Source organism: Drosophila suzukii, chromosome X, assembly GCF_043229965.1.
Source record: "Drosophila suzukii chromosome X, CBGP_Dsuzu_IsoJpt1.0, whole genome shotgun sequence".
Classification (NCBI taxonomy): domain Eukaryota; kingdom Metazoa; phylum Arthropoda; class Insecta; order Diptera; family Drosophilidae; genus Drosophila; species Drosophila suzukii.
Window position 1 is genome coordinate 5,963,393 of NC_092084.1, and position 14,349 is coordinate 5,977,741.

At 41.7% G+C, this 14,349-nt stretch overlaps 3 protein-coding genes across 3 annotated transcripts; 1 reads left to right on the forward strand and 2 right to left on the reverse strand.

Moving 5' to 3' along the window:
* Window positions 1-987: 987 nt before the first annotated feature.
* On the reverse strand, window positions 988-6,367 carry LOC108016953 (ubiquitin-conjugating enzyme E2 S). Its single transcript, XM_017083888.4, has 3 exons — window positions 5,808-6,367; window positions 4,691-5,161; window positions 988-4,348 (listed from the first exon to the last, which is right to left on the reverse strand). The coding sequence occupies exons 1-3, from the start codon at window positions 5,814-5,816 to the stop codon at window positions 4,199-4,201; spliced, it is 630 nt and encodes a 209-aa protein (XP_016939377.1). The 5' UTR covers window positions 5,817-6,367; the 3' UTR covers window positions 988-4,198.
* Window positions 6,368-7,312: 945 nt separating this feature from the next.
* par-6 (partitioning defective protein 6) lies at window positions 7,313-10,848 on the forward strand. Its single transcript, XM_017083820.4, has 3 exons — window positions 7,313-7,664; window positions 8,179-8,407; window positions 8,470-10,848. The coding sequence occupies exons 1-3, from the start codon at window positions 7,590-7,592 to the stop codon at window positions 9,234-9,236; spliced, it is 1,071 nt and encodes a 356-aa protein (XP_016939309.1). The 5' UTR covers window positions 7,313-7,589; the 3' UTR covers window positions 9,237-10,848.
* A 386-nt stretch (window positions 10,849-11,234) lies between these two features.
* Window positions 11,235-13,591, reverse strand: LOC108016903 (lymphokine-activated killer T-cell-originated protein kinase). The gene is made up of 3 exons (XM_017083819.4): window positions 13,236-13,591; window positions 12,161-12,519; window positions 11,235-12,076 (listed from the first exon to the last, which is right to left on the reverse strand). The coding sequence occupies exons 1-3, from the start codon at window positions 13,493-13,495 to the stop codon at window positions 11,493-11,495; spliced, it is 1,203 nt and encodes a 400-aa protein (XP_016939308.2). The 5' UTR covers window positions 13,496-13,591; the 3' UTR covers window positions 11,235-11,492.
* Window positions 13,592-14,349: the final 758 nt, after the last annotated feature.

The window sequence follows — 14,349 nt, forward strand, 5'->3', positions numbered from 1 at the left end:
GATCAAATTAATAACAAATCTGCTAAAGAGGGGATTTATCAATGAGTGACTTAGTTGGTTGGAACCTAATGGATCTTATAAGGTAGATATCCTAACTTTTCATATCTTTTAACCAAGGAATAGAGGGTTATTCCTAGATTTCCCTGTGATCACTGATTTATGCAAAACAAAGTGGGCTTCAAACGTCATTGAAGTGCGTTAACTCGATGCCATTCCATTCGAATCGTTCGGATTTGTGCAGCTAATGGTAGACAGCCCACGTTCGCTGGCCATATATGCACCAAATAAACAGTATCACGTACTCGCACTTATACGGATGTGTTCTAGTTTGATCTTAACCCGCGATGAGGATGCCACACAAGGTCACTGGGCAGTCGGTAAAACAGGTGTTATATTTTCAAACATCGATTGGAGGATCCAAAGAAACTTGTTTTTGATTTAGGCTGAACAAATCTTGGTATTGATTAAGGTTTTGGTATGTGTTAAGATAAGATCTCAATTCTCTTTTCCAAATACATTTCAAAATCTTTCGTTTTTCTGATCACACTGGTCATCACAAATTATCGATCACTTAACAAAAACAATAAAAAAGAAAAACAAACAAGTAAAGAGTTTGAGAGTTTGTGGATAAGGCGAGGGGACGGGATGGGGAGTTGGTCAATTAGCCAACAACATACACATAAGCACACATGGGCAGCTGGGCAAACAGATGTTTTCAAAAAGGCCAATAGGGCGCCAGATTGGCCGCCAAAAGTCGGTGGAAACGTGCGCTTTTGGTTTTTTGAGCGGGAAAAGGGTATCCTTCAGGAGCTTCCCACGTGACAAAGGGTCCACACTTGATCGACAACCCATTTATAGGGTAATATCGCCGAGTTCTAATCGATTCTTGTGTACTATATATAGGCAGGTTGGTTATTAATGGGTTATATTATTTATTAGGAACGCGGCAAAACACAATGCATTGCATCCGTATCGATAGGCACTCACTCACACAGACGCGCACATTTGGAGCCGAAGAGAGGATCGAATCGAATCGGATCGGATCGCGTTTTTGTAATTTTTTTCGTTTTTTTTTTTTGTTTTGGAGCAGCAGCCCCAGCCAAATGGTTTGTTGCCAGATTCACAACTGATCTACCTGCTGCCATTGGCTTTGCTTTTGCCGTTTGTTATTCGCTTTTCAGTTGTTGTTGTTGTTGTTGCTGCCGCCGCTGGCTTTTGGCCTTAGCCGTAGCTATAGCTTTAGCTGAAATTGGCGATCGCCGCTCCCTCTTGGCGCACCCCCCTCTCCCCTCTGGCGGCCCCATCGATCGGCATTTTCCATTTTGCGGTCGGATCTGCTGGCCATTCATTCAAGTCCGACTTGGGAGAGCACTGAGAAGAGAGAGCGAACAGCTCATCCAGTCCAGTCCGAACAATCGAAATCGAACTGAGATCTCGAAGAGAGCCAGGCCAATACCCTAACCGACGGGTATTACCTGGAACCGATGTTAGTTCAGTGTATCACTGTATCTCATCCAACCAGGACTTTAAACATCACTAAAATTCCAACAGACTTTGAAATAAGTAATCAGTTAGATATAACATGGCATACTTTCTGGGAAATGTTGAGGGACTTGACTTTATTATCATTACGTTAATCAGATATATATGAAAATTGGTATGTGAATGTGAAATTAAAAAACAAAGGTCCTTCAAAAGAAAAAATATTTATTTTTTATGCTGCAGCTTGTCCTTGAAATAAGGAATCAGTTCAAAATTGTATTGCATACTTTCTGGCCACCTAGCTTGGGGAATGTTGATCCCATGGATATGAAATTTGGTATGTGAGCTTGAATTTGAGAAAGAATAGTTCCTCCAAAAGAAAAAAGAAGTGGCTTCAAAAATCTATCAATATTATCAGTAATTTCTATCGAAACTAATAAGTTTTACCATAAAATTACATAAAATACTTGGATAAAAATTATGGACAGACCAAATCCAATTATCAAAGGGTATTCCACATTCGGTGCCCTAGCGAAATTCTGATTCTGGCTGTGCGACAATATTTGGTTCGAGCGACAAGTTGCCTGAAGGTTAGACCCGATCCGAGTGGAATGTTGGCCCGGCTCAAAAGCGTTGGCGGTTAGACAAAGCCAGGTAGAGAGTGGGAGCGAGAGGGGAAGAACCGCACACACCTACTCAGCCAGAGTACGAGAGTGTGTGTGCGAGTGTCTCATGACATTTCGCAGAATCGCGGGAATCGAGAAACTCCCCAAAACAGAGATAAACTCTTCCGGCGGGCGGTGGGCGATGGGCCAGGGGGCCGAGGGGGCGGAAAGGGAGGGGGAGCCAAGCGGAACTAGGAAATGCCATTTGTTATTGGCACGCGCTACGTGATCTGGAAAACCAAGTGCTAACAATTGTGCACGGACAAATCCGATGATCGATTGTATACATGTTTTGATAACCGAAAACCTCTGATCCTAAAATGTCTAATTAAAATATACAATCCTTAGGAATTAAAATGGTCTAACAAAAATGCCTTCTAAGCCAGATTGCTTTTAAATTGCATTGGAAAAGATTTCTATATGTACAGTCAAATGAATAGCTTAGTTAGATTTAGAAAAGAATATTATTATAAATGAAAATGTTTGAAAATTATCTATAGATATGGGTGTTTCATAACTAACTAATCGATAACTAAGCTTTTCTTATTATGATTTTTCACTTTCTTCAGAATTCTGTGTCTCGAAACATTATCAAATTGAATCTGCAAATCAAACCGATTATACAAATTGTATTTAAGATGACTTACCAAAAAGGTTAATGTGTTCAATACATTTTTTAGGTTTTGTAGTGTTTTCCAAACTCCCTTCACTGTCCACGATCAAGCTCTAAATGTAGTTTTTTTCAGAATGTGTTTTCTTTTGAAATTGCTCTCGGAATTTATTCTTTTTTATTGCTTTTTTACTCTTCGCCCTCGACTTGTGGTGTGTGTACTGGTTGTGTGAGCTTGAAAAAGATGTTCGAACTGAGGGAGAGAGCAGCAGGCGTGAAGGACATAGCATTATAGCGAATGACAGGACGGGGTTATCCCATGCACTTATCACCGTGCCATTCCAATCCGCTCCGCGTCGAGTGTTTTACAGATACAAGTTCTTAAAACTAAATCTCTACAGAATGTGCAATCGATCTTTTACAGTTTTTCATTAATAATTTTATGTATTTCTGTGATTGTTTGTTGGATGCGTGGTTGATTTCTCTTCGTGTCTTAAATCTAAGCAGGACATTTGAATGTAACGAATCGAAATTTATTCATTTTAAAACTAACGGGATACAATTTTAAAAAGACAAAAAAATATGCGTAAGTTTAAGATTTTGGGGGTGACATCGATTACGAAGAGTAATACACAAATGTTTTCTGGATTATTTGAATACACGGCGGATTACCCAACACACGAACAGACCCCAAGTGATCGATAATAATGCTCATTAAGGTAAGTTGGTGATGTTTTCGTTTAGAGAGATTTGGGCAGGGTGTTGGGGTGGTGGTGGTGGCATGTATGAGGCGATAATGTTCTCCTTTTTTTCTTTAATCTAATTACATAAATTATGCTAGGATAGCTCATGAGCGTTAAGAAAAGAGAACTACATAAATTACTTAGGAGATGGTTGCATTCCCATTTCTCTTGGTTGCTTTTTGTTGGTTTTTGTTTGTTTGTTTGTTTGTTTGTTGTTGTTTCTACGTTCTACGCTCGGTCGACAGGTGCTGTCACCAAAAATTGTTGTTTAAATAATCGTATATGGTAACTGGATGCACTTTTCTTTGGAGTGGTTCTTTCTGTCTCTTGTTCTACCGAAATTGTTCAGCTTTAACTTCCGTTTCCGATATTAGCCTTCAAATGATGCGGTTCCGTTTTCGGGTTTCATCGGTGACTCCATATTCTCACTTGCTAATGTTCTTCGTTTTCGTTTTCTTTTTTTTTTGTATCAGATCAGTGTAAAATTTCATAGCGCGCCTGCTCCTTAAAATCCACCATGCTAGCTTCGATCCTGCCGCCATTCATGTGGTTGTGGGGATAACGCTCGCACTCATCCATCGCTTATCATCTATCCGTCTATCCATCCTCTCGTATCCGACGTTTCCTGCTACTGCTACTGCTTACTGCTTACTGCTCATGGTTGATTAGCTAGTCCATGGAACTCCGCCTTATGCCTCTCATAATCTCTTCAGCATGCGCTTCTTCTCCTTGAGCAACTTCTCCTTCTTCTTGTCCTGCAGCTTCTTGTCCAGGCCCGCGTGCTTCTTCGTCGAGGGTCCATCGTCGTCTTTGGCATCGCCAGCAGCGCCTGCACCGCATTTGGCGGGCTAAAATGAAACAGACGAGGGAGTATGTTAGACATTGCACTTTTCAGATTAGTTGCCCTATACATAGCTTTTACTTGAAATTTATTATGGGTTATTTTAACACGGACTCTAATATTTTTATACTAACTTTACCATATTCAAAAGCTTTACTTTTAAGGAATCTCTATGAAAACATGATACGTATGCGCTTTATCATGTCAAAAATGTTTGAGATGATTACTCAGTGTGATAAATATTTAGTAAATTAGTGCACTTCGGGGAAAGAGAATTCCAGTAGGCATTTTAAAATGGCATTTATTTCATGCTATCAGGGCGGACAGGGAAGGGAAACAATCCATTTACCTGGGCATGGATCTCAGTCATCATGCGCGCCCGCTGCGAGTAGTCATCGTATCGCTCCAATAGCATCTTGCCGGCCTCCTCGTTCAGCGCTGATTCCGGATTCGGGACGATCAGCAGGCATTTGATGGTGAGCAGAATGTGCTTGATGCCCAGATCCGGCTTCCAGTCCTTCTTCAGTGTATTCACGCAGATCTCCCCGTTGGCGGCCACATTCGGGTGAAAGATCTTGGTGAGGAAGTACGCCTTTGGCGGTGTCTGCGGGAAGTCCTTGTTCAGCGTCAGCTTGACGCGGAAAACGCCAGCGGCGTACGGAGTGCCAGCAGGTCCGTCGATCAGCGCCTGAATGTCCGTCACGTCGCTCTCGTTGATCAGCACCTTGATGCCCTCCGGCGGCGTGGTCTCCATCTCCTGCAGCTCCCGCATCACCTGCCTGATCGTCTGCGGCGACAGGTTCTCCACATTCGAGTATTGCTGCAAAGTGGGGGAAATTCGAAACTTTAGTTGGGATTGCATGGTTTATTGCTTATTGGTTCAGAATCGGAATGGATTCTTATAATCAATGGCTTATGACTAAATAACTCTCGTCATAGAACTGCGTTCTACTGTACTCCTAGTACCCAATGTTTATTTAATGTTCATGATATTTGTATACGATTCTAGAACCATCGATACATTTGTTTATCCCTTCCAAACTCATAATGATTACAAATCGATAAGAATGGTTTATTAAGATCTATGTACCCCTAGAATGGTATCTCGTATATAATTGGATACATTTGTTTATTCCTACCGAACTCATTATGTCTGCACTTCCTGCTAGTTTGCTGATCAGAATTGAGGTATTTATCAGTAAGAATGGCTTCTTAGGATCTCTGCACCCCCAGTATGATACGCTAAGCCGTATATAATCGGATAATTTTGTTTTTCCTACCAATTGGAGTACTAATCTATAAGAATGGCATCTTAGGATCTATGTTATCTCGTATATTCCCTACAGAACTCATGCAACTGCTAGTTTGTTGATCAGAATCGAGGTACTTATCAGTAGGAATGGCTTCTTATGCTTCTATGCACCCCCTGTGAAAGATGTATAATCGGATAATATTGTTTATCCTACCGAACTCATGATGTATGATGTCTGCACTTCCTTGGCCTGCGCGTGTGTGTGCGTGCGAGCGAGTGGGCCTGCGCTGGTGTGCGTGAGAATACGGTCGGTGTCTCAAGGTTTCCGCTTCGTTTTCAGTTTCGTCAGCTTATTCCTGCAGCTGAGCTCTTTGGGCCGCCGAAAGTCCCAATCTCACCGCCTTTTCCCAGCTGGCTTGGAAAACTGGAGGAAATGTATGTGCCTGGCTTTTCCCGACCCCGCCACTCGTCTCTCCTTATCCGTTGTTTGGGTTTCTGTTTTCACTGTTTTCGCACGCTCTTCGCTTCTCTCCTACATATATGTATATGCATATATGTATATTTGTGTATATATGTATGTATACAGCACTTTCCGAAATTTCCGATTTACGGATTTCCAAGCGACTCGAAATTTAGTCTCGTAGCTTGCTATTGTTTTGAAATCGATTCGCTCGCCTTGGCAATTGTTGTTGTCAGCCTTTTCTCGTCACATTTAAACAAATTCAGTTGTCTAATTGCACACTTCACGCTCGACAACAACACAAACACACAAAAACAGTTTCCATTTTACAGTAACCCTCGTCGCAGTCGCTGCGCTACAATTGAGGCGTACGTGGCTTTTGGAGTACTTTCGATTTTTATTAGCAATTTTAACTATGCAAGTGGGCAAGTTGACAATAGCTATACTTTAACTCGGCATTAACAAAAAACGAATGCTTTACTACTGTTTTGTGACGCTAAAACCCGGGTTTAAGTGTAATTTTAAGCCTGTTTGCACTTGTAGCGCATTTAAATGTTTGCCTAGCCGACACAAACAAACTGTCTCTACACTAATGCACCACTCAGGGCTGCTCTGGCGCCATCGATATATCGATAACAATCAAGAAGTCAGTTTTTATTTGTATTAAGTCTAGGAAATGTTTGTTTGATTTCAAATGAAGCACTTAAATAAAGAGAGATCGTAACAAAAATGAGCTGACTTTCGAACAAAATGTAATTTTTGACTGGACGAAATAGCTCTGTTATTTGAACACCACAGTAAATAAATAAAACTGATTTCTCTTTCTTAATTGTGGAATAAATGTAAATTATAGTTCTTAAATGTTGATATTTTCAGTTCGTAGGAAGGTTAAATCTTCCAAGAAAGTATCATACTGCATCTCTCTAACTAAATTTGTGACATTTATGACTGAAGAAAATTATTTATATTTTAAATCATCACAAGCCCGATAATCGATTTCTTTTCGAGGCAGATGACACGACTAAGTTAGCGAGGACACCCTCCAAACATTTTAAGGTGACCAACTAATTGGTAGTATATTTATTATAGTATATACTGAAATACACCAATAAAATAGTAAGTACGGCCTCCCCAAAATACTGGGTTGGTGTATCCGCAAAATTAGCCGATACACCCACCCATTTGAGAGAGACCGTATTTTCGGTATATTTGAGTGAGAGAGCCGGTCACACTGTGCAGAAGGTAGTTTCCGCGTTGCGGTCACACCAATTAATACCACACAAAATACCACACCTCCATTTCTTTTATTTAATTAGTTTTAATTTAGATTTCTAACTCTAATTTAAACGCCGCTCCCCGTCACTGCACCTTGGTTCGATTTCGGTTCGGTTCGTATCGGGCGATTCGTTTCGATTTCGATCCTGAAGATCAGGTCAGAGTCAGGGAAACTAAACGAACTGCTGTGTTTTGTGTTGTGTGTGAGGAGAAAATTGTGTGCACTTTTGATCGGATCGGATTGGATTGGGATTGGAGAAAATGTCGAAGAACAAAATAAACACAACGTCCGGCGTGGCGGCCAGCGATTCGAACCTGATCGAGGTGAAATCGAAGGTGAGTCCCACATAAAGCATAGCCCCTGGGATCCCCGCCTTTGCCGACATCCACGCCCCTTTCATCGCCGCTGAGCTGCTGATTCATGCGCACAGAATGGGATTTAGTAGTTGGAATTGGAATCAGAGGGCTCTGAATATTTTAAATATTATTCTTTCCACACTATATATTATTCCACAACTGTTGAACTTGATTACCAGTTGGAATTGCCGAGTTCCCCTAGCTTCCCCCAAAAGTATCTGTTGATCTCGAGTGCGCTGTGCTCAAAAACCACCCTGCCATGCTCTCTTTCAATCTTCCACACCTTATAGCAGGTATGCAAAACTTATAGACCCCTCCATAGCTATAATAAACATTCCAAACCCAAGCTGCTTGGAGATAGTGTTGATAAATCACTAGATTACAGAAAGTTTAAGCAGAAAAAGTTAAGGGAATGTTTGGCTTTCGAAGGAATCAACAGGTGTTGTTCCATACAGTCTATAGGGATTATTATTAATGAAAACCAATATTCAAGTTTGATGCGGAGTTCCGGCGCTGGAGCTTCAAGCGGAATGAGACGGAACAGAGCTTCGACAAATTTGCGGCCCTCATCGAGCAGCTGCACAAGCTGACCAACATCCAGTTTCTCATACTCTACATCGATCCGCGGGACAACGATCTGTTGCCGATCAACAACGATGATAACTTTGGCCGGGCACTGAAAACAGCCCGTCCTCTGCTACGGGTCATAGTGCAGCGGAAAGGTGAGAGTACAAGAAACATCTTTTAGTCCCCTCATCGTTTAATCCTATATCCTCCTCCATAGACGATCTAAATGAGTACTCTGGCTTTGGGACGATGAAACCGAGGAATCTGATCGGCAGCATACTGATGGGCCACACGCCCGTGAAGACAAAGGCCCCGTCGATATCCATACCGCACGATTTCCGGCAGGTTTCGGCCATTATAGATGTGGATATAGTGCCGGAGACGCATAGGAGAGTGCGGTTGCTGAAGCACGGCAGCGACAAGCCCCTGGGATTCTACATAAGGGACGGCACCTCGGTGAGGGTGACGGCCAGCGGACTGGAGAAGCAGCCGGGCATCTTTATATCCCGTTTGGTGCCGGGCGGACTGGCCGAAAGCACTGGCTTGCTGGCTGTCAACGACGAGGTGATCGAGGTGAACGGCATCGAGGTGGCTGGCAAGACCCTGGATCAGGTCACCGACATGATGGTGGCCAATAGCTCCAACCTGATAATCACCGTGAAGCCGGCCAATCAGCGCACGCTGACGTCCACACATCGCGGCTCGTTCTCGAGAAACAGCCAGCTGTCCAGTGGGTCACATCACACCAACAATACGAACACCTCCGACGAGATCGAGCACGACGATCAGGACGATATCGTGGACCTGACGGGAGTAACCCTAGACGAGAGTCCCACATCCACGTCCGCCGGCAATCACAATCATCAGCAGCAGCAGGCGGCGCCGCCGTTGTCCTCATCACCCTCGTCGCACCATCAGCAGGCAGCCTCCAATGCGTCCACGATAATGGCCAGCGATGTCAAGGATGGAGTGCTGCATTTGTAGGATTGACCAGAAGATACAGCATCCAGAGAACTCAAGCAACGGAAAACGCGAATTCACAGCAGAGAAGCGCAGATGATTTTCAGTTTATCAGACTTAACTTTCCTTAAGATCGAATAAGTTCGTTAAACTCAAGTCAATTATTTAAAGTTATACCATTTAGGCCAGCTTATCACATGTATACTGATCGATTATACATTGCTCACTTACTAAGGCGACGGGGAAAGCTCAAGAATTAATGATATCTGATAAAAATATTTGTAAAATCCATAAGGATTAGTCGGAAAGCTTGATTAGCTGAGTAAACTGTAGAAATCTGGGAATTGCTTTGGTTCATATCATGATAAATTGCAATTTTAAACGCCATTTCTGCAGAATCCCCAGTTATTTAGTAGGTGAGCGATGTATAAAGCAACGATCATATATGTAATCATACGTCTTTTCCCATACATTCCACGAAACTCACTCAAAGTCACACAAAACACACATTCATTTGCACGTTTTTGAATGCAGTCCCTTGTTTTTATCTTTTTCCTTGGCATATATATATGTGTATTTAAATTTGTAAGATATACGTCTTGTTATTATTCTTGCTTGTTGCATTAGATTAGAGTGAGACCGCAAGAGAAGAGAATGAAACAGAGAGAGCATCAAATGCAGAAGGCAGAGAAATTTACTTAACTTAACATTCGAATCCAACGATTTTGAAAGGGCAATAATTGTATACAAAATCCCCACATACGAGCATGAATAATTTATAACCAAAACATTCCATTTTATGTACAATGACATTTCGAAACCACAAAACATATTGGTTCTTGATTTGCCAGTCTTATTTTTTTTGTTCAATTCAAGACAATAATTCAGTGTATGTCTGCTATGTCCTTTTTTAGCCCAGCTTCACATTTTTCGGCATGACTCATTATACTTGTTTATTTTATTTTTAATATTGTACTTTTGTAATTTTAAATTTTGTTCATTCGTAAATGTGTCCAATACTCGTACAAGTTGTTTGTTGTAATTGTCATCATTTAGAGTTACGAAGAAAGTGAGATGAAGTTAACAAAACGATAAAAACAAACGAAACACCAACAGCGCCTTCGCCTTCAAGAGAGCAATTCGAAACTTTTTATATATATACAAGAGAATATATACACTAATACGATCTATGTTAAATACGTATCCCTGTAGACCTAATTGAAGTCTGTATACGCTTTAGTCAAATCGAGAAAAGGCCACTCCAGGCAGACTTGAAGTTAACAATATTCATATTTATGAAACGGAACTGGCATAACTTACCCTAGATAGATAGCAAGATCTAGGATAGAGGCAGCAGCGAATCTGAAACTATATCTAAATGCGTATTGCCTGTACACGTCGCCCTTCATCACCATTCCACATATCCCTGTATTACCAAGCAATCTGAACTTTTATCGAGCGAAAAGTCTCCCAAACACCCGATTCCCAAGCATACGCATATATATTATATAAAGGCAAAAGTGTATTCCCGCTGAGCAACTGAAAAAGACCGAAAAGCAAAAATCACGAAAGAAAAACTTATATTTTGATGTATGTATTATTATTTTTTAATAAACCTAAGTAAACTTGTAACCGAGCTTATGCGAAAAATTATTTTTCTGGGGGGTCGGAGCAAAACAGTGTAAGTTTATTGTTTATATCACAACTGATTTGAAGCTTACTTTAAATTTAAAGTACGAACGAAAAAAACTTCATGTGCTAATTTAAAGTTAAAAATTATATTTTGTTAGTACATTTTCGTAGTCCCTTGTAAGCAATACCTTTCAATTCAATTGGATTGATGTTACTTATTTCTAGCTTACAAGCATTACAAGGCCTTATTTTACTTTTAATAAGAAAATGTGGCTGAGAGTTATATACATTTTGTCTCATAGTCTGCGATTTCAAGAGTTTTTTTCAAACTAGTTATAGACTTCATTAATAACCACCTTTGAATACTCTTCAACATTTGAAACCATAAAATTGTTTCAGTTAGGGATTTATTCGACCTCTCTTTTTGCTGAATATGTACACTTAACTTATCCATCTTTTAAATTTATGCGGATTCTGGTCTTCATGCGCGCATTCGTTTGTCCTCGTTTCTTACACGGTATAAATTAGAACTATATGTATTCATACATGCAAACAAAAATAAGACGTTTAGGGAAATTACATTCAAGAGCTTATTTCCATATGAAGGAAGATTGTGGAGGGTGGAGGCTGAGAGTAGTGGTGATCAGTCTAATCGCTTCCTGTCGCGACATTCGCTGCGTTGTTCTCCAGGCACTGCCAAATGGTCTTGGCCGCTGGACGATCCTCGCTCAGAGCATTCGTGCACAGATAGAACAGCTCCACGATGCAGTTGTAATCGTCGCTGAGTTGAAAGGCCACTGGCAGTGGTGGGCGAGTACCGTAGGCCGAGTGAAGATTGTTCAGCGTGAAGTCAGAGATGTCGTTCTCCTTGATATCGTTTTCCTTGGTGTCATCTTCATCCTCGTCGACCTCTTCCTCCTCCTCCTCCTCCTCGTCGTCGTCAATCACTTCCGTACTCATGTCGTTGTCCGTTTGTTCATCCATTTCAACTGGTCCGCCCTTGCTCTCATCGGCGGAGAAGTCCAGCTGCTTGCGCTGCATCTTCTCCGTTTCGGTGGACAAATCGTGAGAACTGTCCAATTCCTCGCCGAGCGCGGCGTCCAGCTCTAAGGTATGTGGCGGCACCAGGGCCAGGGTTTCGTAGATAACCAGGCCAAAGCTAAAGATGTCCGCCTTGCTGTCGATGATATCCATATCGTCTATGACCTCCGGGGCGCACCAAAGGCTGGTTCCTGCAACAAAAGGGTTTTGGTTATTTATAAGCCTTTTAGTTTTGGTTTTATATTAGATTTTTTATGACTAGATAGTTTACTCACCCACATAGCGCAGCCCGGGATTCTTTGGGAAATTAATCTCGCCCTGTTCGTCCAAAGGAAGAGCAACTCCGAAGTCGCACAACTTGCAGATCTCGAACTCCCCCTTAACCAGGACATTGAAGGACTTAAGGTCACCGTGTAGCAGGCGAGCTTCGTTGTGGAGGAAGTCCAGGGCAAGGGCCACGTCCATGATCATCTTAAAGGTGTTTTTGGCCGGCAGCGGGCCCAGATCCTCGTCGTGACGTTCCTCGAGTATGGAGCCCAGCGAAGTGGTGCACATTTCGAGGGCCAGTGTGTTGACACCCTCGTCATTGGTGACAACGCCGCGGAATCCCACGATATTGGGATGCTTCAGTTTGCTGAAATGGCAGAATGGACCATCAGTTGTATGTGCAATTTGAGGGGTATTTCAGGGGGTGTTAAGGGGTCCATTTATGGAAGGCGGCAACTATAACACCCATCCTGCGTGGTGTGTACACCAAAGGCACACTCTGCGTATGCACATTAGGGTGACTCGATGTTAGGGGGGGAAAAGGTAACTTTAAGGATTTACGGAATGTTTGACCTCAAAGCTGCCTTTAATAAATTATGATTAATCTTGTTCGAACTTGAATAATGTCGCTATTGTCTGAAGATTAGTGCATTAACGTAATGAAACATTCCAATAAAAATATAAATCCAGCTGCGATTTAGCATAATACTTGGTTGTCCTAAAGGCTGCCTTGAATTAAAAGCCATATTTGAATGAGTTGAACGTGATTCATCATGTTCGTACTTGAAAAAAGATATTTTTGTCTTAAGATTTGGGTCAATGTAATGAAACCATACAATAAAAATATAAATCCAGCCCAGACTTAGCATAATGCTTTGTACTACTCATTTTGATATATAATACCAAGATATTCACAACATCGAGCCTGAGTCACCCTAATCAATTCCTGACCCACATATCGGAACACCCTAGCACACGCACATGCAGCATCCGGACCAGCACATTCACACTCACACACGCGTACGCAGGACACTGACACACTGACAGCGAATGAGGGAGTACGGTGGAAATTCGCAGACTCACCGGAGGATATCCGCCTCGTGGACAATCCGGGCGTTGAAGAGCGTGTCCTTGCGCACCCGCATGCTCTGGGTGATCCGCTTGACGGCCCACGGCGACCGGATTTGGCCAAGACGGGGCGAGCGGTCCAAACGGTAAACACTGACACCGGTTCCGTGGCCCAGGGTCTTCAGCATCGGCGAGGGCGGCACTCGGATCGGGGTACTACTGTTCTGCACGTTCTCCATGTGCAGATTGCGCAGCTTGCGACGTGGAGTGTCCATCTTGGGTTCCCTTATCGGTGGCCAACAAATTATTAATAAATTCAATCAAACAAAAAGCGACGCGCCGTTCAAACGGTAAATGGAATGCAACAGTGTGTGTGTGCTTTCGGCAGTTGACAGCACTGATTGGTGGTGAGTTTTGCAGCACTGGTTACTTGACCGTTGCCGTTCAAATTGGTTTTGAAATCGGTTTGGTCTTACGAAAAGTAAATGTATTTTATTATTGCAATATGCTAGTTTACTAGCTAGTTGGTGTGCGGTTATAAATAGCACATAAGGAGGAAAAAACCATATGCTTGCATTCTTTTTACAAGCAAACATTTTGCAACACTGCTTTGGTTTTTTGAGGCGCGTTTTTCTTACCGTTGCGCTCAAATTTGAATTTAAATGTGTTCCATATGCTCATGTACAGCTTTTAGATTACATTTTCTTATGCGAGTAACGTTGTTGCACACCTAATCGGTAAGTAAAACAAAATCTTTTTTCTTTAAGTTAAAAACTTACCATTTAAAGAATAACTACCGATTCGACGTTAAATTCAGTTTTACGTATATTACGTATATCTTTTTGGTACATTCAACAAATTCAATTCAGTTAGGGTATTCCGTAAGCTGCTGAATTGTTGAATTTTGGTAAGCTGTTTATAAGCTACTCCATACAAACTTCATTTTTGTGCGATTCTAAATTCAACAATCTTATTTCATTAGACAGCAATGGCAACTATGTAACACCTTAGTATAATTTAATAAGATGGTAAATATTAATTAATATTGATAATAATAATGTTAGACATTTATTTATTATAAAAACTAAAACACATTTTTTGTTTAAAAATTCAACAGAAACCAACTATG

Bases quoted from the DNA above. Each gene is read 5' to 3' on its own strand.
- LOC108016953 (XM_017083888.4), bottom strand. The intron at 4,349-4,690 runs GTAAATGGATTG...GTTTCATTTTAG, and splicing joins TGACTGAGATCCATGCCCAG to CCCGCCAAATGCGGTGCAGG.
- par-6 (XM_017083820.4), top strand. From the start codon at position 7,590: ATGTCGAAGAACAAAATAAACACAACGTCCGGCGTGGCGGCCAGCGAT. The intron at 7,665-8,178 runs GTGAGTCCCACA...CCAATATTCAAG, and splicing joins TGATCGAGGTGAAATCGAAG to TTTGATGCGGAGTTCCGGCG. The intron at 8,408-8,469 runs GTGAGAGTACAA...CCTCCTCCATAG, and splicing joins GGTCATAGTGCAGCGGAAAG to ACGATCTAAATGAGTACTCT.
- LOC108016903 (XM_017083819.4), bottom strand. From the start codon at position 13,495: ATGGACACTCCACGTCGCAAGCTGCGCAATCTGCACATGGAGAACGTG. The intron at 12,520-13,235 runs GTGAGTCTGCGA...CTGCCATTTCAG, and splicing joins CACGAGGCGGATATCCTCCG to CAAACTGAAGCATCCCAATA. The intron at 12,077-12,160 runs GTGAGTAAACTA...CTTTTGTTGCAG, and splicing joins TCCCGGGCTGCGCTATGTGG to GAACCAGCCTTTGGTGCGCC.